General features: G+C 36.3%; 1 protein-coding gene across 2 annotated transcripts in view; it reads left to right on the forward strand.

The window, feature by feature from the left end:
• The window catches only part of LOC120311541, a 72085-nt gene that overhangs the window by 47392 nt on the left and 3704 nt on the right, over positions 1–20989 (forward strand). The window contains exons 31-46 of one of the 2 annotated variants that reach the window (XM_039351167.1): positions 245–398; positions 2366–2461; positions 2690–2839; positions 3610–3809; positions 4977–5115; positions 8248–8368; positions 9332–9441; positions 10034–10183; positions 10347–10400; positions 10538–10705; positions 11463–11615; positions 12755–12889; positions 13637–13789; positions 15564–15773; positions 17080–17200; positions 20710–20769. In XM_039351167.1, the coding sequence (XP_039207101.1) occupies positions 245–398; positions 2366–2461; positions 2690–2839; positions 3610–3809; positions 4977–5115; positions 8248–8368; positions 9332–9441; positions 10034–10183; positions 10347–10400; positions 10538–10705; positions 11463–11615; positions 12755–12889; positions 13637–13690 (1684 nt within the window). In that variant the 3' untranslated portion in view covers positions 13691–13789; positions 15564–15773; positions 17080–17200; positions 20710–20769. Of the gene's footprint in view, positions 1–244; positions 399–2365; positions 2462–2689; positions 2840–3609; positions 3810–4976; positions 5116–8247; positions 8369–9331; positions 9442–10033; positions 10210–10346; positions 10401–10537; positions 10706–11462; positions 11616–12754; positions 12890–13636; positions 13790–15563; positions 15774–17079; positions 17201–20709; positions 20770–20989 lie in introns of those variants that run through there. The other variant, XM_039351168.1, reaches the window with a different exon arrangement.

Consider the following 20989-nt stretch of genomic DNA (forward strand, 5'->3'; position numbering starts at 1 on the left):
TCCTGGTAGGGGTCCAGGGATAAAAGAATGGGAAATGCTAGATCACTTTTCAGGTAAATGTTGTCACAGTATAACAAATGAAATGCATCATGCAATGTTTAAGCAGAATAAGTTGGAAATTGCATTTGTCTTTTCAACACTTATTTTATTTATTTTAAAAATTTATATGGTCATCCATCTTAAGCAATTCTGGATAACTCACAATAATAGTAAGTATTATTCTGTTTTTCTAACAACCCTTCAGGGAAGCATTTTTATCATCTGGAAATGTTTCTGCATATCAGAGTATTACGGACAACATTTACCACGCATTCCCTCCCATGAGTAATGTGGTTTTTGGAAGTGCATTTGCTTCTCAACTCCAAATTCCACAGCTATTAGATCCACATGGGCAAAGAGTGAGTAAAGTAGCTTTTTCAAGATATATTTGCGTTAACCTCTAAGACATCTTTCAGAAACATTTATATCTCACCTATTCTCCAAAGAATTCTGTTCAGCATTTAACAATTAAAAACAGCTGAAGTGTTTTTCTTCTTATCTGTACCAAAGGCATATATGGAAGGTACAAATATGAATAGTGTGGCTCTTAAAATGAAAAAGTTCAGGCAAATGTCTATTGCAGGGGACTAATGTATCTTTCTGGTCTACTTTTTTACAGTCTAAATGATATTGTAATTAGCAATTTTTGGTTTTATCAGTAATGATAGAATTCATAATTTCAACAGAGGACTACACAAATCAGTGGAGAGGAGTTTTTGAGCTAAAACTTTTGACAGTCTTCAGGGCAGTCAATAGGTTTCTTTCCATGATAGTTCTGTACTTTGAGGAACTCATGTTTCAGCATTTTCCTGTATTAAAAAATTGTGGTCTTCAACACTGTAATATGGGCGATGGTAAAACTTCAAGTCCACACATAAGTCTTTTCTGTCTCTCTATGTATGTGTTTGTGTGCCTTCAAGTCAGAGTTGACTTCTGGTGACTGCCTGGACAAGTCCCTATAGTTTTCTTGGAAGATTTCAGAAGTAGTTTTGGTGTTCTTGGTGCTCTCTGAGCTTGGTTGTTTTCTTGCAGATGTTTCCTTAGTCAATGAGGTAACATCTAGTTACACAACTGTGTTCCCCAGATGGGTAATAAAATGGCTGCAAGAAAACAACCAAGCTCAGACAGTACTAAGAACTCCATGGTTGAACCCTGAGCTACAAATATTCTCTCCTAGAAGTGGTTTTTCCATTGCTTGCTTCTTAGGGCTGAGAGAGAAAGACTGGCCCAATGTCACCCAAATGGCTTTGTGCCCAAGGTGGGACTAGAACTCACAGTTTGTAGTCTACTGCCTTAACCATTCCACCCCCCTGGCTCTATACATAAGTCTTTAACTTGTTTTGTTTGTAATCCAAGAGCCGCTCTTGACAACCTGTGAGACTTATGTAAAATCTCTTCACCATGTGCATATCAGTTTTCTTTTATGATTGATTGATTGATTGATTGAATTCACTGACCACCCATCTTACCACCAAGTAATTCTTTGACCAGGAGCCCAAAAAGCAGACTTTTGTCAGATTCCATAGGGACCTTCTTGCTCCATCTTGCATGGAAGAGCAGTGCTTGGCCTTTTGCCACAGCATGGAGGTAGCAACTTGCCTAACCTGCCTGCCTTGCTCACTCTGAGTCCTGAAAGCTTGAAGATTTTCTGCCAGGTTGGGGATGGATGTCTCTTTCCATTCATGGAGCACTGGATGTGAGTTTAATAACTTTCAGGCTAGCTGAAGCTCATTTTCTCAGGCTAAAGAGAATATTATTCTCTTTAATATTAATAGCACTTACATGATGAGAAAAAGACAAGGCAAGGAAATTTCTAAAATGATAGTGGCTGAAGATGAAGAGCAAATGCAACAAATATGAGCCGAGGTAGCGCAGCAGTTAGAGTGCAGTACTGCAGGTCACTTTAGCTGACAGTGTTCAGCAGGTCAGCGGTTCAAATCTCACCGGCTCAAGGTTGACTCAGCCTTCCATCCTTCCGGGGTAGGTAAAATGAGGACCCAGATTGTTGGGGGCAATGTAAATATATATATACGTTGCTTACTGGTGTACACCGCTTAGAGAGTGCTTGCACTTAAAGCGGTATATAAGTCTCATAAATAAATAAATAAATTGTGCCCGTGTAGGGATTTTCACTGTGACAATAAGAGTATGAAGCATCTACAGTGATTTTTTTCCCCCTGGAACTTTACTGTTCCTTTTTTGCCCACACAGATTACTGATCAATGCACACTTCTGTCAATTAAGCTGGACTTAAGGATATTACAGGTAGGATACATGTGCCTGGGACTTAATATTAGAACTCTGCAATTATCATTCCTTCTTTTAGGCATTAATGTTTTTTCCATGGAGGACGTTCCTAGCAAGAGGAGGTCTATTTCCTGACACCATAAGCAACCTAAATCCCATAAATGCTAGTATGCAGGTATGAGGCTTTTATTTTTTAGTACATCTTGGATTTCCTTGGATTGTCAACACTATACAGATGACACTTTATTGCACCTAGAACAAATTATATTGCCATATCTGAATTAAACACATTGGTAGCATATAATCATATTTCATGTCCTAGTATGACTTCTTTGATGAATCAATGATTGATTTACTTTTGTCAAAATCCAATCAAGTTCTGAATTCATCTCATCTTTCCTAGTTATGTCTATGTAGTCTGAGCACTGAGGATCAAAAAGTAGCTCATGGAGAGCTGATTGGGATACAGTTTGTAATGGAAGATGTTCTCTGGAATTCTGAAATTCTGACTGACCACCAAGAAGTGCAAAAACCGTTCAGAAATGTAAAACAGGTGGAATTGTGCATAAATCTTGTTCTGTTTTGTTTGGGGCTGACCACATTTGCATTTAGCACTAAATAAAAACTTCAGCTCTGCAGTTCTTTTATTGCTTGCATTAATTACATGATAAAATTGTTCAAGTTCCAGAAAAATTATGTGTGGCAGCTTTTGCTAGAATGTATCATATTATATAACTGAACGGCAGCATGTCTTTAAACGACTTGACATCAGACTTGACTTTTTTTTAAAAAAAATCCTGAACTACCATGTCAAATACAGTATCAGTCACTTATAGACTAGAGGTCTATAAGTGGTCAGTAACAGGCAATTTTTATATAATTTACTCAGAAATAAGAATAACTGAGTGCTCTCTGAAATAAGAATAACTTGGTGCTCTCTGAATTTGGTGTTTTCTTGCAGACATTTCATTATCTAAATTAGGAACATCAACAGGGCTAAATCTTTTCTGCAAGAAAACAACCAAACTCAGAGACCACCAAGGACCCTCCCCCCAATTTCAACCCTGAGCTACAAATATTTTCCTTTATTGGTTTAAGAATAACTGGATGAAAAGTCTTCAATTGTTAATTCACACAATGTATACTGTATGTTGAGGTCTTTTGACACTGAGTATTAATGTGGACTGACATAAGTTAGCTGTAAACTTAAATCATTTTCTCAATTTTTTGAATTTGTTACATTGGCAAAAATGTGCTTTTGCAGCTCTGTTAAAATCTCTTTCTAAAAAATGATCTTGTATTTTTCAATCATTGTTTCCGCAGGTTTCAACATCAACGGCTGAAGCAAAAAGAAAAGCTTTAACAGCACCACCTGATACAATGACCTCATATGCCTTGCAGAGATCATATCTGATACGATGGAAGCAACTGGAAATGTTAAAGGCAGAATGGGGAAGACTTAAATTGAAAGTGGAGGATATCAACACAGTTCCTCTGTATAAGCAATTTTCTCAATTGTATGAGTAAGTTACATCCTAGTGTAAAAATATTTTTAATTTAGACATTCAGCCACATTAAATCTCAGTAGTGCAGATTAAAAATAGAACTTTTCATTTTCCTGTTTTCCTTGTTAAATTTAATTTTAAAACAAAATAAGTTTAACAACAAACAATATGCATCCTTATTTATAAATAAGAACATAGAAAAATTGATTTACTTTTCCTCCTTGAAATTCTATGTTAAAAAAAATTAGAATATACCCAATCATATATTTAATCTATTATACTTACCCCATCTTGGGAATGATGAAATATTATGTACTGACTGTGATTGTAATGGAAAGTATTCATAAACTGCATCCCATTGTTTTCACAACTTTATGAGGTAAACAAGGAAGTGATTTGATTGAATTCAGTCATAAATGTTTATGGTATCTTTCCTAAGTTATCGAAGAACTGTGAATAAAGCCAGTAGACTTCTGGGTGCAATTCAAGGTCCTGGACATCAGCTATAAAGCCCTCCAAAGCATCTCTCCAGTTGTTTCTATCCATCCAGAGTGGATATACTTCAGATCTCTTCCATAAATGGCTGGGATTGAGGAAGCATGGTTTATCACTGCCCTGCCCTTGGGACCCCATCAATCCTAGATACAAATGGCGCCTATTCTCCTGGGGTTCCATAAAGGTTTTAAAACCTTGTCTGTTCCAGCTCTGACATTAATGATGTATCTTTAGAGGCCTTCTCATATTTGTATGGTTTATTGTTCTGGTTGCTTTAGTTTAGGCTCCCTATTTATATGTAATTATTTTTTATTGTTTTCTGAATTTTGTTAGGCACCCAGAGTGTAATGGAATGGATGGTTATAACCCTCTACAGGATTGAACTGTAGAGTTCTTGGTGGTCCAGTGCAGTTGCACTGATGATGTTAAGTAATTGGGAAATGAAACTTCTGCAAGCAAAGAGTCCAACTCAGCACCAAGAACTTTGGAATTAAAATTTTAATTTTAGTTCCATTGCTTTAGTCACTTGACACTGAATGAACTAGCAAATTGGAAATATTCTTTTCATTATCAGTGGCATTGTCAATATGAACAGAAGATATTTATAAATATTGCTATCATTTGAGATCACTGAAAAGTTATTTAACAAAAGGACCCATGTGTGGAGATATATATTTGCATTTTTTTTAGAGCTGAAATCTTACGTGCTGCAATGAGATCCATAGCCAGACATTGGGGTATAGAGGATGAGTTTGAAGAATATGGCACCATCCCACGATGTTCATTCTTCCCTAGAGAAGTTTCAAAAATTGATATAATAACACACCAGGTAAAATAGATATGGCAGAGCAAAATAAGAGATTGGTATTTGTTCATTAAAATATATATCAAGGATATTTTCTCTAACAAATTAAAAGATGTCTATCTCTAGCCAGATTTTATTTGAATTTCCATATGAAAATATAACAATGATTGTGTTATAATTATAGTTTTATACTGTTATGTTCCCTTTCCCTATTTCCATTTTAATTTAATTTAAATCTTGTGAGGCAAGTTGAACAGAGACAGCATCTATGATCATCCAGTAAATTCCATGAGTAACTTATGGTATGCATTATTCCTTCTTTGGGAGGCAAGTCAATTTCACAACTGGCAGATAAAATAAAATTTTATTAAAGAAAAATTAAATTTCTCTCTTTTAAAACTTTAAATATTAAAATGTAAACATTAATTGTTGGTAGAGAAAACTTAGAGAGCTGCTCAAGCAGCAACAAATAACAAAAATACAGAAAAAAATACAATATTCCAGACAGCCACAAGATAGCATTGGTTACTAGAATCTCAAATGAGATACCGAATTCCAAATAATATTACAAATCACAAGATATTACAAAGAAAATGTCTGTCTCTTGTATATGAGTAGGATATAATTCAAAGGTGACAAAACCCAGTTTAATTTGCTCAGAACAATAAAGAAAAGGGATTTAACAGAACACTGTAAACAGAAATCAAGACTGGAAAAATACCTGGCTAGAAGACTTTTACTTATTTCTACAGAAATAGAAGACGCTTGAAACAAATGTTTCTCTGCTTCAGTTTCTCTTGCTTTTTGGAGGTTCCAATATGTTAATATTGGAATACATGCTGCAGAGATGGAACAGATCCTATTCTCTCTCTCTCCCTCTCTCTCTCTCTCTCTCTCGTTCTCAACCTGTGGGTCGGGACCCCATTTGGGGTCGAACGACCATTTCACGGGGGTCGCCAAACAATGCAGTCCGCCATTTTTTCCCCCTTTTCCTTAGCTGTGCTACTCCCTTTTATTCTATTGGCTTTTGAAAGCCAATAGAATAGACTCTCTGAATAGAGTCTAATTCTATTGGCTTTCAAAAGCCAATAGGAATTGTCCAGGCTGTCTCTGCCCTGCTGAGCCCGCCAAAAGTCCCATTCTGCAAATGGTGTTGCACCAGTTGAGTAGTCCTCGACTTACGACTGGTTGAGTAGTCCTCGACTTACGACCGGCTGGGGATCGTGGCATTAAAAAGGTTGAGAATCACTGATATATATATATGTGTGTGTGTGTGTGTGTGTAAGATTTTTATTGATTTTTTTCATACATTCAATAGTACTTGTTCAATAAACGTATTGTCTGAGTTTACATTCACCAATACAGATTTAATTCCTAGTCCTTTATTCTTTGTTCTAGCCATTGATAAAATAAGTCCCAAGTTTGGTAATATTCCGTTTCTTCTTTTTCTTTCAACTTCAAAGTCAGTCTATCCATCTCCGCACATTCTAGTATTTTTTTAATTATTTCTTCATCTGATGATATTTCTTCATTTTTCCAATACTGCGCGAATATAATTCTTTCCACTGTTGTTACATGTAGAATCAAATATATGCTTTGTTTATCGGTCTTTTCTGGCATTATACCTAATAAAAAAAGTTCAGATTTAAAATCTACATATTTTCCCAACATCTTTTCTAGCCACGTATGTATTTTTTTCCAATAATTCTTTGTTTTGGCACACCAAACATGGTAATAAGTACCTGACTTGTGTTTGCATTTCCAACATCTATTAAAAAATCTTTTTAAACATTTTTGCTAATCTTGCTGGTGTCAAGTGCCAAGAACAGATCCTATTCTTAATCAGCCTCTCAATGGCTTTTCCCAAGTTTGCATTTGATTTAAAAAGATCACAGGAGCTATCTCCAGAAGAAATGGCCGGGATTATCTACCTTTGTTTAAATGACAGCCATCTGTAATTGTGTACGTGTATACTGAATATCTGTCCATACAGGTTGCACTCTGACATGCAGGCCAACTGCATTCCCAACAGATACTATTATAATTTCTACATGCATTCTTGCTTCATTATTTAATGTTATTTTCCATAATAAAAATAATGTATTAGTATATTGTATTTGGAGAGGACAAAGCTTCCTTTTTTTTATAAATCTTGCAACTTCATAAAAAATGTATTTCTTTGATTCCTGTTCTGCCTTCTTATCCTGAATAGTGTATAAAAACTAAAACAGACATATGCTATTGGGCCACTTCACCTAATATTGCCCGGCAGCCCTTTGATCATAATCTGCCCACAAAGATATGGCGGTTTGCTTTGTGCTTTTCCTGTTGCCAGGAAATACAAAAACAAGTTTGTCAGAGGCAGCTATGTCAAACAGTTCTGGAAAAACCAATAAATAACCTCATGGATTCTTAAAGACTAGTAGGTCTGTTATGAAATAAATTTAATTGACAAGTTTATTTAATCAGGTAGGTAAGATGAGGAAGTAGGTGAAAATTGCCACCTTAATGACTGTAGAAACCTGAGACAATTTTTTGGCCAGAAAGCTGGTGGGGAGGAATCATAACAAGCTATTTCAGGAACTCTCTGTTATATTTATCAAAACAAAGCACTCATTTGGGTGAGCTTGGCCCAGTCACTCATTCATAGCCCTTTGAAGAAGGCAATGCAAACTACTTCCAAACATTTTGCCAAGAAAGCTCAGGGATTAGTCCAGGCCATAACTCAAAATATAACAGCACAAAAGAAGCAAACAAAGCATCAGGAACAAATATATCATTTGTTTGAAAACTTGGTTTCATATACTGTATATGAAAGGCTTTTTTTTTTTTGCTGATGTTCTGTTAAAACAACCTTCTATTGTTTTGTGAATGTGAAGAAAATACCTGCCAGCTACAGCTTTATAAATATTAATTTATAACAAATCAACATTACCGTACTATTTAAAAGGTGCTGTGATTCATTTGATTATTTTTAGTTGACTAGTTATTTGAATGGGTTTTTTTTTTAACTTACAGTATTAATCAAACATTCATGGATAAAAGTTTTAGTAGTCCTTGAAAAACTTGTTCAGTTTAAATTTTAAAGTACTCACAGTACTTTCTAAATCAATTTAGTTGCTTTTAATAAAATAATTTTTTTTTTATTTCTTCTAGTTTCAAAAACTTTTGGAAAGTTTAGAAATGCACATGATCCATGATGTACAAAAAAAAATTAACAAAGAAATAACGCTCGTTTTATCTGAAAAAGCAAGAGAAGAGAGACACCTCCCCACAGGTAACAACTGAAAATGCTTCAAATTCAGCACAGATCTTCAGGTTTGGTGTTAACAAAGAGGATTCAGCATATGCTGGGAGAGTCCTGGGATCCACTATATTCAACAGACCATTCATGTTTAGTACAGGTAGCCTGCGACTTATGACCACAATTGAGGCCAAAATTTCTGTTGCTAAGCCAGATGGTTAAGGGAGTTTTGCCCCATTTTATGACCTTTCTTGCCAGGGTTGCTAAATGAATCATTATAGTTGATTTAATAGCAGTTATTAAGTGAATCTGCTTCCCCATTGACTTTGCTTGTCAGAAGGTCACCAAAGATGATCATATGACCATGTCAACTGTCATAAATATGAACTGGTTGCCAAGCATCCGGATTTTGATCATGTGAACATGCTGCAATGGTTGCAAGTGTGATAAATGAGTCACTTGTTTTCAGTGCAGTTGTAACTTCAAACAGTTATTAAACGAATGATTGTAAGTGGAGGACTACCGTGTACTTTCAGTCCACAAACTCTGAGCAATCATTCTTCTTGTTTCCTAATGAATTTTCTTTTTCCTTGCTGGATTTGGCAGTGGAGGGTTTCTGTGTATCTAACTATGCACATAGACCTGGCTGATACATTTATATAAGAAGCATCCATTGACTCCAAGAACAGGTTTTGCTTTATGAAACAAAGACAATGGGGAAAAGAGAGGAAGAAAAGAATAACATGATAGTTATTGATGGAAGTTTCCATCAATATGGAAACTTTTTTCCCCTAACAATAATTGTGGTACTGGGCATGAGGTACAATAACTGGGAGGGTGCAATTTCCTTGGGGTTTGAGAAGGGAAGCATCACTTCTTCATGTTCCTTATGAAAAATCCTTGCCCTTCCATTTTTAAAAAGCAGTCATAGCTGGTGTGGTCCATATTCCATGGATTTGAATTTTGCTGATGCAGCTCTTTTGTTCACTCTTTCAGAACTCTGGAAGCATCACAGCATGCAAGAAATGTTCTCTGTCACAAGGCCCGAAATAGTTGTATCATTTATACAGAGGCTAATGGAAGATCATCAAGAAATCAATGCAGAGGTGCATATACTACATCAGCTTCAACTAGTAGAAGTTCTCAAGTGTTTTGCTTCAGATTTGGCTTTTCATGTGTCTGAATTAAAATCATGGTGTTAGATGCAGGTGATAGATCATAGGATTTTATATAAGCAGTACATCTATTAATGAACTGTGGAGGAAGCACTAGTGGAAACCAAATTTACCTTTGTATCTGTAGAAACACAGAATCAGTTTGGTTTAGTGGTTAAAGCACTTGGCTAGAAACCAGGAGACTGAGTTTTAGCTTCATCTTGAAAGTCAGCTGTGTGATTTTGGACCAGTCACTGTTTTTCAGCCCAACTGCCCTTACAGCAGGCATGTCAAACTGCCGGCCCGTGGGCTGGATGCATCATGCCGAAACTGCACACATCCTATTGCCAGCAATGGCAAAAAAGTCGTGATACGTCGCGCAACATCGCAAGTTTGACATGCCTATCTTACAGAGTTGTTGTGGGGAAAATAGGAGGAGGAAGGAGTATCATGTCAGACTGTTGCACTCAGTTACTTACAAAGTAATAATGGTGAGATAAAACAATCTTTAAAAAAAAGCTTTATTTTCTGATTTTATTTCCAGATTATCTTTCAAAAGGACCATTTAAAAAAATGCCTCACCTCTCTAGCTTGTGATGTCATGGCCAGAGAACGTAGCAACTATGAAACCTACTCCATGTTTTATGAAAATCTACTCCGTCAGCAACATCAGCTATTATATCAAAAAGAACAGGTGTTCTTCTGCTGATTCTATAACGGGTAAAGGGGGAAGTGATTCTTCATTTCTTTAAAAAAAAATACAATGCTTGCACATTACTGTCCTGAACGCAGAGAAAAGTTGATAGCAATTTCTGAAAGGCAAAATTAGTTTAAAGCACATTTCCGTTCTGTTTCAGGAAATACACGTCATGGAAGGGAACACTGAAATTGTTGATGTGGATCTGAGTCAAGTTAGTGGCTATGACTTTGGTGTTTTATCCAGGGCGGTCTATGAATGCCTCCTGGGGCCCTAATGCTCTAAAGACTTATTTTGAATGATTGCGTTTACCAATAAAATCGTAAATCATTGCTTCTGCCTCTTTTATAGATAGCTAGGCTGAGTCATGAGATGATTCTGGAAATAACTGCTCTGCGAGCCAAACTTACTGATCTACAAAGAGATGATCACACAACCAAAGAGAAGATAAGAAAAGAAGTTCAAGAGGATTATGAAGCTTTGGTACAAAATATATTTTGGGTGTGTCTGCAAATAAAAGTAGGTACAAGAGATACAAGGGGATGTAAAAGCAAGTATATTATTCAGGCTTATTCAGAAAGGTGTTGAAATTTAGTGTAGTATCTTATGATTTCTCAAGAATCCCCCTATATACTAAGTTCCAAAGATCTTAGGTCCTGGGCAGACAAGAGAACAGAGAAATCCGTTCATTGTGCCATATTTATTCTGTCAGTGTTTTCCTTACTTCTCAAACTTCCTAAACTGTAAATGGAATTCCTTAACTTCCTTGCTACTTTATTTTATTGGAACTTCACCAGTGAGAAGATCAACTGTCTGTTAGGAGTTGTTTTCAGAGTGCCATAGTGAAGCATGGTATCATTTAGCAGAAAGAAAGCAAAATGTAACCCCTCCCCTTCCACTCGCTGTGTCACCCGTCTTGGTTTCATTCTCTACATTTTTTCTTATCAGAGCTCAGTGTTTAGAATGCCAGTACATACTACACAGCAAAAACAGAAGCAATGTCAAATGTGATTATTTAATGGAAAGCTGGCTTCAAAAAACTTTTCCCAGAAATGAGCTGGTTTCATTGTCTCATGTTGCCTTTGATTACTACCGTAGGTAGGGATTAGGAGAAAAGTCTAGATTGCTGGTCAGTATTTATTTTGCAAGTCATGTTAAAATGGGGAGATTTTATTTGTGTGTTTTCAGAATTTTAAAAATCCTGCAGAATTGTTTTCTTAAAATTCATTTATATGAAAAGAGACATGCAGAGTTTGACTTTGCGTTATGGCTGCAGGCAAAGGTAGATGAATATCGTCTAAGCATGAACAAACAAATGTTAGAGATCATCAGCGAGGTGAGAAAAGAAGGTGTGGAGAAAATTATTAATCTGAAGAAAAAGTATGGATCTACAAAAGATAACAGTGCGCTTGAGGAACATTTGGCTCAGGTAAATTAGCCCTTTAGTTCACTTAATGTCTAGGAATAAAAGAAACAAATTTTGACTACGGCCAAAAGACAGAAAAATGGCTGAGAATTGCAGTTTGATATACATGCATTAGAGAAATCCCTCTGAAAGCTATTGAAGCAAACAAAACAAGCACATAGACATGAAATTTTCTGAATTCTGACATTTGATGAGGATTATGTAGGTTAGTTTCTATGGCTTTTTCTTTTCCTTATTAGCTACTGCTGGACTGAATTTCACATCTTTCTGCGATTGACTTTATTTAGGTTTAGAGACCAAAAAACCTGGGCTAATTTGAATTCTTCCTCTGCCCTAGGTAGCCTTCTCTTTTCTCAGCCTAAGTTCCTTTTACCTCAGCCACATTGGGGAGGAGAAGCATCTGATGAATTTAAGGCTAAACAAATGTTATTCATTAGCGCTTTTTATTAATTTTTTACAGACAAATATATACATACATATTTGATGAAGACAAGCTATTGAAAAAAATGCATTAGGGATAAAAACCTATTTCTTTTATAATTGTTTAAATATAGAAAATCTTTGTTTTCCTTATAAATTTGAATTTAACAGTAAAAAAAAGGCATGAGATAAATTGTGTGTTGGTCCTTGCTCTTCGCATAACTTATAGACTCACCAGAAGCAAAATCTTACTGAGTACGACGAATGTTGCTCCCAGATTAAATGTCTGTAGAAGTTCAGCCTGAGGCTTTATAATCTTTCAAATAGCATGGATGAACTCTTCACATTATTAATTTTATCAGAAAAAAAGCTCTGAAAAGTATATACTGTACATCAGTAATGGAAGAGATTGATATTGCAGGTTTTATTCAGAACCAAAAAACTTATGACTGGTTCTGTACATGTTATAACGCAAAAATAGAATATGCTACGGTCCATTCAATGGTAATCAAAACTACTGCTCTGGGTATTCCTGAATAGTCATAAACATTTTTTATATTACGGAGAGAGATTATAGGACATACAATTTAACATGTCTTAAGTTTCTGTTTTGTATTCATATCTCTTTCCTCACACGGATAGAGACTGATGCTTATTGTTAAAAGACTGTTGCAAGGATTTTGGGAGAGAGGATGCTAATAGAAAGAACCTATGCCCTTTAGCAGGGGAAGTTGCAGGAACTACGGGATGAAAACAGTGAATTGGAGAAGTTGTTATGCAAACTGAAGGCCTTAAAGTTCTGGAAAGAAACAATGCAAAAAGCACAATTTTTGACAACATTGCAAGGAGTAGAGAAGGTGAGATCACCTAAAAAGGGCTACTGGCTTTTTAATAAGGGTATAAGAATTAAGCATGTAAATCATGACAATTTTAAAAAAAAATACTTTTAGATAACATAAATTGGGATTGGACAGGACATGTTTTGCTTTTGTGTGAGCTTTCTTCTACACAAAGATATTAGTCAGCTTCTCAAAATACACATACATTCATTAGAGGAGTGCATAACCCCGCAGGCCAAATGTTACCCCATGTCCCAAAATTGTGTTGCTGAAATTTAATGTTTTTTTTTTTAAATTAAAAACAGGATTGAAATTATTTCCCGTTCGGAAACTCTAAAAATAGTCACAATTTTCCATTTTTTATGCTAGTTATGACTCATTTTCAAGTTTTTAAAAGACGGGAATGGAAGCAGGAAGTATTATTATAAAATGACCTCATTACCTGATTACTGTTACGTGTTTGTTTAAACTAGAGGAAGGCCACATTTTAATGGTTGGCGATAGTACTTTTTATTTCAGGAGAAGTGAAACAAAGCCGCAGTGCATGCAGCAATGAAAATTAAGAGTCAGAATTGAAAAGAGTGAAGATTTTTGTTATTTGTTTCATATTAAGCCTTAAAAGATCTACATAGTAGATCTACAAAAAAAAATGTTTGGACCTCTTCACACATAGTAAAGGAGACAAAGTTAACAACTTTGTAAATAATCCAGCCTCTGTGATTTGATTCTCTAGCTTAGATGTTGCTGAATCCTTTGCCTTCACAGGAGGCTATTCAGAATAAAAATGAGTGCCTGCAATCCCAGATGAAGGCGGAATAAGAGGCAGTTTTATTTAATCATCAGTTGAGAGCTATAAAGAAAGTCTTGACAGAATCTCAGACCGAAAATAAAAAGCTGAAGCAACAACTGGAAAAACAGGTATCTGTCCAAGCTCATCAAATACCATGTAGCCAACAAAATCCTCTTCTTTTATTAATTTTACTGAATTCAATCCTATTTCCCTCATCTTTAAACTGTGTTTCTACATATTTCATATAAATTTAAGAAGAACCTGGGCACTTTCTTCCACCTACAAAAATGTAACCATTAACAGACCTCAATCTGTTTAGAGTATATAAATGGAATCAACATAAGCGTTGCTCAGAAAATATTTATCACTCTTAATGCAAAACACATTTTCACATTAACTCCCCAAAACATAAAAAGATTTTTTTTCCTATCTCTTGGTAATTATGTGGACCAGTGGTTCTTAACCTGGGCGATATTGCCCCCCAGGGGGGCAATTTCATTTTTCAGGGGGGCAATGGAATGAAAAGGGGTGACACGGGGGCGACATGGGGGCGATGGAGCAAGACGTTTGGGGACACTTTTGAGACTTTTTCGTACAGTGAATCGCTGCATATCTGTCGTACAAAAACATCAGATCGCTCGCTATTAGTGGATTGAATTGTGTTTTCAAATGTTCCTCCAGCTAGCTTCAGTACAGAACGCTGTACATATGTGAATGTGCATCGCTTATCTTCATGCGCGTTGCACAGCAGCCTCTACCCATACAGTGGCATGCCATTGGCCAGAATATGGGAGATATGGGAAAAAGACTGGAAATAAATTATTTGCGTCGATATGTCCTGATGACAATTTTAAAGAAAACAAAAAAAGGGTTTGCATAAATTTAAGAATTATTTCCTATGTTGTGATTGAGAGGTTATGTTGGGGGAGGGGGGCGATGACAACTTCCGCATTGGCTCAAGGGGACGATTCGTTCAAAAAGGTTAAGAACCACTGATCTGGATGATACATTTAGAAATGCTCTTATTGATTAAATGATTATTATCCTGGGGATAAAAATATAATGTAATAACTTTTGGATAGTGTATAAAACCTAATTATTTCCCTATATCCTTTGGAACTTCATATTTGGCCTAATAATTGACTTAAATCCAATTTATTTATACCCAGAATAGTTATTAAAGTATACAAATTTTAGGTTCAGATTGTAGAAATTTATTTAATGACAAAAATCTCTAGACCAGGGCAACAATACTGGACTTCAAGATTATTGTAATCACTAACTATAAGGCCATTTAAAAAGGGACCAGCTCCAAGAATCTTAGAAAAAGAGACACGGGAAGTACGCCATCTAAAATTTTGTTTGTTAATATGATGTTATAGTGTGATATATCTCAGGATTCACTTCTTAAAGAAACAAATTATTTGTTATAGCAATATGCAAATTTTAAAGGGCATATACTACATAAATTATTCAAAGCAAAATATTGCCAGACAAGGTGATTTTGCTTATCCAGGTGTATTTTAATTCATAGAGTGTCTCTCATACAATATTAAGAACAAGTCTCTAGAAAGCAATCTATGTTACAATCTAAATCTAAACTATAGTTGTAATAAAATGATATTCCTCCAATATGTGAGACATTTTACGTTTTACTCCTAAAAAAATTATAAAAATGAAAGTTAACTTCTTGCTATTTCATAAAGATGGAATGAAATATTTGCTTCTTGCAATTTTAATCATTTATTTGAATGTTTCAAGCAGTGTGGCAAAACATATTTTGATAAAAATATTGTCTCTGTATATGGTATAGTATATATTAATAAATTTGCTTAATTCAGTTTTTTTCCTTCTGAGGTTAAACACACTATTGTACAAAATCTTGTTAACATTTTCATATAGGAATACTTACTTCAGAAAGCAGAACGTAAGATTAATCAAGAATTTTGTAAAAGACAGCAATTAGATTTGATTAAGACAGCAAACTCGGAAAAAATGTTGGAAAACCTTGGAGAGAGAGAAGTGACGTTGTTGAACCCGACAGAAGAATCGGAAAAATCCTCTAAAACAAGACATCTTCAGGAAGCAAAGATGAAGAAAGAAATTCAACAAGTAAGCTTATAAATATTTTTGTGAGTTACCAGAGAATGTATGCATGCTTTGAAATCTTCTTGCTAACATGAGTGAAAAAACAAATGTCATGCACCGGAATGTATATCTGGATTTTAAAATGCAATAATAGCAGATAGACAAAGATGACCCAGATGTTTTACATTTTTTATTGCCCCTTTATTGTTTTTATAAAAAAATCAAGGCAGCAAACGTACTTAATACTCTTTCTTTCTCCTATTTTCCCTGCAACGATAATCCTGCGAGGTGAGATGGCAAGAGAATGACTGACCCAGTCATCCAGCTGGTATTTCATGCCTAAAGCGGGATTAGAACTTGTTTACTGATTTCTGGCCTGGTGCCTTAACTAGAGCCAGTGTTTCTCAACCTTGACAATTTTAAGGCATGTGGACTTCAACTCCCAGAATTCCACAGCCAGCATTGCTGGCTGTGGAATTCTGGGAGTTGAAGTCCACATGCCTTAAAATTGTCAAGGTTGAGAAACACTGAACTAGACCCATGCAGAAGAGCCTTCACCTTGGCCTTGCACTTAGCTTCAGATCTCTTTTGCCTGGCAGAATAAGGGCACCATTATTTTGCAGCTAATATCTTTTATTGCTGTCCTATGTTTTTTCTGATTTTCTGTAGTCACATATTCTAAACTTCTAGGCTTGTTCTGATGCTAGTATAAATTGATAGGGAATATATATGTGCCATCCTTGCCACAGGGCAATTAATTTGGCTGTTTGTAGTAACCTGAGCACAATTGTGGTTAATTTTGATTCATTTTCTGAATCTTTCCAAACTGGCACAGGGAAGTTTGGAAGATTGTCACTTCGTATTATTGCTGCTTTCTCCTGCCAGAAAAAAAATTTAAAAACAAAATTCCAGGAATGTGATTAGCATTAGCCCCATTATGGGTAGTGCTAGGGAACCAAACTTATTATCATCTCCTTTCTGCCTCTGTTGTTGTACAGCCAGTGGGGAGAGGGTGAAAAATAAAAAGAAAACATAGGACCTAGAAAAGTCTTGTTTTCACAAGGCTCTCTAGTATTTAGTCTGTCTTGAAAGCAGGAAAGTACAATTAATCCCAACATAAACAGTTTGCTTCATTTGATCACAGGGGATTGCTTTATTTTCAAGCAGTCTTATGGTTGCTTCCATCTAAATTTAATACCCCCTGGGTTAGTTTTCAATATTAACTGAACTAAGATTAAAAGTATTTTTTCTTTCTCTTGTGCTCTCAGTTTTTTAAGTATGGATAAGATGAATTTGGGTTTATAAACATGTATATATACACATATTTCAGATAAGAAGCCAGCTGACCCAGGAACGCAATTTAAAACTGAATGCTTTCCAAAGGATACAGGAGCTGCAGTGTCAGCTTTATGACTCAGAAGCTGCAATTTCCCAGAACCGGTCCCCTGCAGGTATAAATGTAGTTTAAAAGATAATTGGTTGCAATTATATATTAGTTACATTGCAGAGATATTAAACCATCAGTAAGAGTTTGCAGCCTTGGAAAGGCAGGGGAGGTGAAAGCAATTAAAGAAATAAAATCAGGCCTTAAAGCTTAAGCCTAGGGGGCTAACTCTTTCACTAAGAATGATGTCAGTATTTCTCATTTCCCAACACGCTCAGATGTACTCACCTATTAATTTCAGTGAGCCAAAAAGCAGTGGAGAAAAATAGTAACAATGGCATAGGATACAATTCAAAGAAATTACCACAGCCTCCTCAGAATCCTCAATTCTGAATGAAAAAGTGGGAGAAGATTCTCTCACTCTTGGTTTTGCTAACTAATGCTAGTGTCCTATATTGTCGAAATTAATCTAAAATGGGGCTTGAAACTATTTACTGAATCGAATAGAGTAACAGAGTTGGAAGGGACCTTGGAGGTCTTCTAGTCCAACCCCCTGCTTAGGCAGGAAACCCTATACCAGTGGTTCTCAACCTGTGGGTCGGGACCCCATTTGGGGTCGAACGACCATTTCACGGGGGTCGCCAAACAACGCAGTCCGCCATTTTTTCCCCCTTTTCCTTAGCTGTGCTACTCCCTTTTTTTCTATTGGCTTTTGAAAGCCAATAGAATAGACTCTCTTGAATAGAGTCTAATTCTATTGGCTTTCAAAAGCCAATAGGAATTGTCCAGGCTGTCTCTGCCCTGCTGAGCCCGCCAAAAGTCCCATTCTGCAAACGGTGCTGCAGCAGTTGAGTAGTCCTCGACTTACGATCAGTTGAGTAGTCCTTGACTTACGACCGGTTGGGGGTCGCGGCATTAAAAAGGTTGAGAACCACTGCCCTATACCATTTCAGACAAATGGTTGTCCAATCGCTTAAAAACTTCCAATTTTTAAAGCTATTTACTGAATAGTAAACAGCTATTGAAGCAACTTACTTAATAGCTTCAATGTGAGAGCTATCCATCATTCAAAGTCAGTATTTTAACACGCTGCTGCTGAAAAACAGATACTTCTTGCAGCCCCCAGTCAGTTCACATTTGATATATGAGCTGAAATAGCAGGATCTTATTCTTTTTTAATAACTGGGCATCACAAATTCCTTCTGTTGCATTTGCCTTTTGTTCCATTTTCAATCAATAATTTGTTATCTTTGGCTCAGGACTGAAAATATATCACTGAAAATTGTGATAGGGCAGCAAAGCATACTTACGTCTCCACCCTTACTGCATCTGCAGTTAGCTACCTATTGGCCCTGTTTCAGGTAATCAGGTCCCTTCTGGGTAAGGAGAAGCTGGGGGAGCCCTTGCAAGACTGCTGTGAATTGCTTGACTTCACTCAGGATTGGACTCTGATTGGGAAGATCCTTTGGAAATAATCAACACACATCTGAGTCCTCTAATTTGGCAGGAGCTTGAGCCGGTTGATCCTAAGGAAGTGAACAGGGTTTCCATGGTTGTGAGCTCAGCTAACAGGCCCCTTTTGGCTGATTAAGATGTCCTCAAAGGTGGCATATGTTTGGCTCCAAATGGTGGTTAATACATGTGGGAGGGACTGGCACAACCTGCCTTGAAGGAGGCACAGAGGCGCCCCATCCTTGGACCAATCATATTAGACATTTTTCCTCCAGATGTTTTTGGGGAAGGTGGTTGGCACTCAGCTTCAGAAGTGAATTATATGGACCTTTTCAGTCTGAATTTAGGCTGGAAAAGACCTTGGTTGCAATTGCTATTGACTTTTGATGGGCTTGGGACAAGGGTGATGCAACCATCCTGGTTCTCCTAGACCTGCCAGCAGCTTTCAATACCATTGACAATGGTATCTTTCTGGATTGGCCTTGGGGTTTCGGAGCAGGAGCCACTATTTTGTGATTGCCAGGGATGAGTCAAAATTGGTTCCAGACCATCCAGGTCCTCACAATCTCCAAATAGTCAGCACTGCAACAGCATTGTCTCTGTGGCCTGGGGTGATATATCATCAACCTCCCAGGATTTTGGTGATAGGTCGTTTGACTCCACACAGGGTTGCACTCCCCAAACTGAGCTTGCGTGTAATTTGAGGTTCTTGTGGACTCTCTACTCCTACTTATGGAGCAGGTGGGATCAGCAATATCTAGGTCAATTATTGTTGTTCCAACAATTGTGAACTTTTCTGAACTAGGAGGCTGTGCTTAAGGTCAATTCCCTTTTGGAATACCACAGTATACTACACTGTACATGGGGCTGTCCTTAAGCACCACCAAAAAGCTACAACTGGTTCAGGATGCTACTTATCACCTCTAAAGCCTTACATGTCATGAGAATATGTAGTGCTCTCTGAACTTAGTTGTTTTCTTGCAAACATCTCATTACTCAGCTAAGTAACAGCATTACTGCATATGGTACCCAAGGATTCCACAGTTCAACCCTAAGCTACAAATATTCTCTTTATCAATGGAATTGTTCTCCCATCTGCCTTTTGCACCCAACTGATGGGGTAGCTATGCTCAGGTCTTTTCTCTGAAACGTTGCTATCTGATGTCTTTTTTATGGTTGCCCTCTCTTGTGGAACATCTTCCCTCTGTGATCTGGCAGCCATCCACTCTTTTAGCCTTCCAGAAGGCCATCAACACCTTGCTGCGGGTTCAGGTGCTGGGGCAGTGATGGACTCTGCAGATGGTTATAGGTTCATCCAGACTTCAAGAGGACTTTTCAGGCACAGAATTTTATGGTTTTAATGTTTTTGTAGTTTTGTTGTGAGTCACCCAGAATTATATTCTGATAGGAGCCATATAATTTTTTTACATAATTATAAATACTCCCAAAAATACAGATCCAGGTAATTTGGTTCCATGAAACACTTGCATATATTTAAACCTGCAATCATATAAGTTAATTAAATACCCATCAGTAATGAAGCATTGACATATACAGTAGGAATAATCTCTGTGAACATATTTATACCAGTTCTTAATTGTTCAAATAGCACAACTATTATCTACTTGTACAACAGAGAAGAAACAATTTAAAACTCCATTATAGGAGATTTACTTGCTGAAGTCTGGATGAACTCTTGGTTCTGTTTACATTCACAAATGCTTAAAGTTAGGACTTCTATGCTTGACAATATCATACTAATCAAGCAGCAGCTGCATTATAACATACCTCTATTCTGAAATAATGCTATTGAGTTGTAAGAAAGCTCAGACAGTATAAGCAGTTGAGGATTATATGAGAATGTAATTATATCCACTTATTTAGATATAGTATTCCATTCAGCAATAGAAATAATGTCAGAAGATCCAATCTTATCCATTTTAATGTTAACTAAATTTGAAATCTGATGATTCATAGCCTAAACATGACATCTCTAGCTCCTGAAAGCAGAATATAAATCTAACAAAAAGTGATGCATCTGTTAAAAATGTAGGTTTTGATAATTTTGTATTTTTCATAGTATATCTTAAATTCATCTTAGGTTATTTATGTTCTTACTTTCAGTTACAAGAAGATTTGCTAATCTATCACACATTACCAAAAGTAAACATTACTATTTTTCAGGTAAGAACTAAGCTATCAACCTCACTTCTCAGTTTAACTTTAGCATACTATCTTGGAAAGCTGTACGGAAAAATATATAAACACGTGGGCTTATTAGTCTATTATATAAAAGCAAATAAAGTTCATGGAAGGTATGTTTTTAAAAACAATCAGAATTTATTACTATCTCATTGCCACCAAAATGTTTACAATGTCCTGAGTTGAGCGTGACCTCTGATGA

This window comes from Crotalus tigris, unplaced genomic scaffold, assembly GCF_016545835.1.
Source record: "Crotalus tigris isolate CLP2741 ecotype Arizona unplaced genomic scaffold, ASM1654583v1 scf7180000018371.15429387391:27106975, whole genome shotgun sequence".
Classification (NCBI taxonomy): domain Eukaryota; kingdom Metazoa; phylum Chordata; class Lepidosauria; order Squamata; family Viperidae; genus Crotalus; species Crotalus tigris.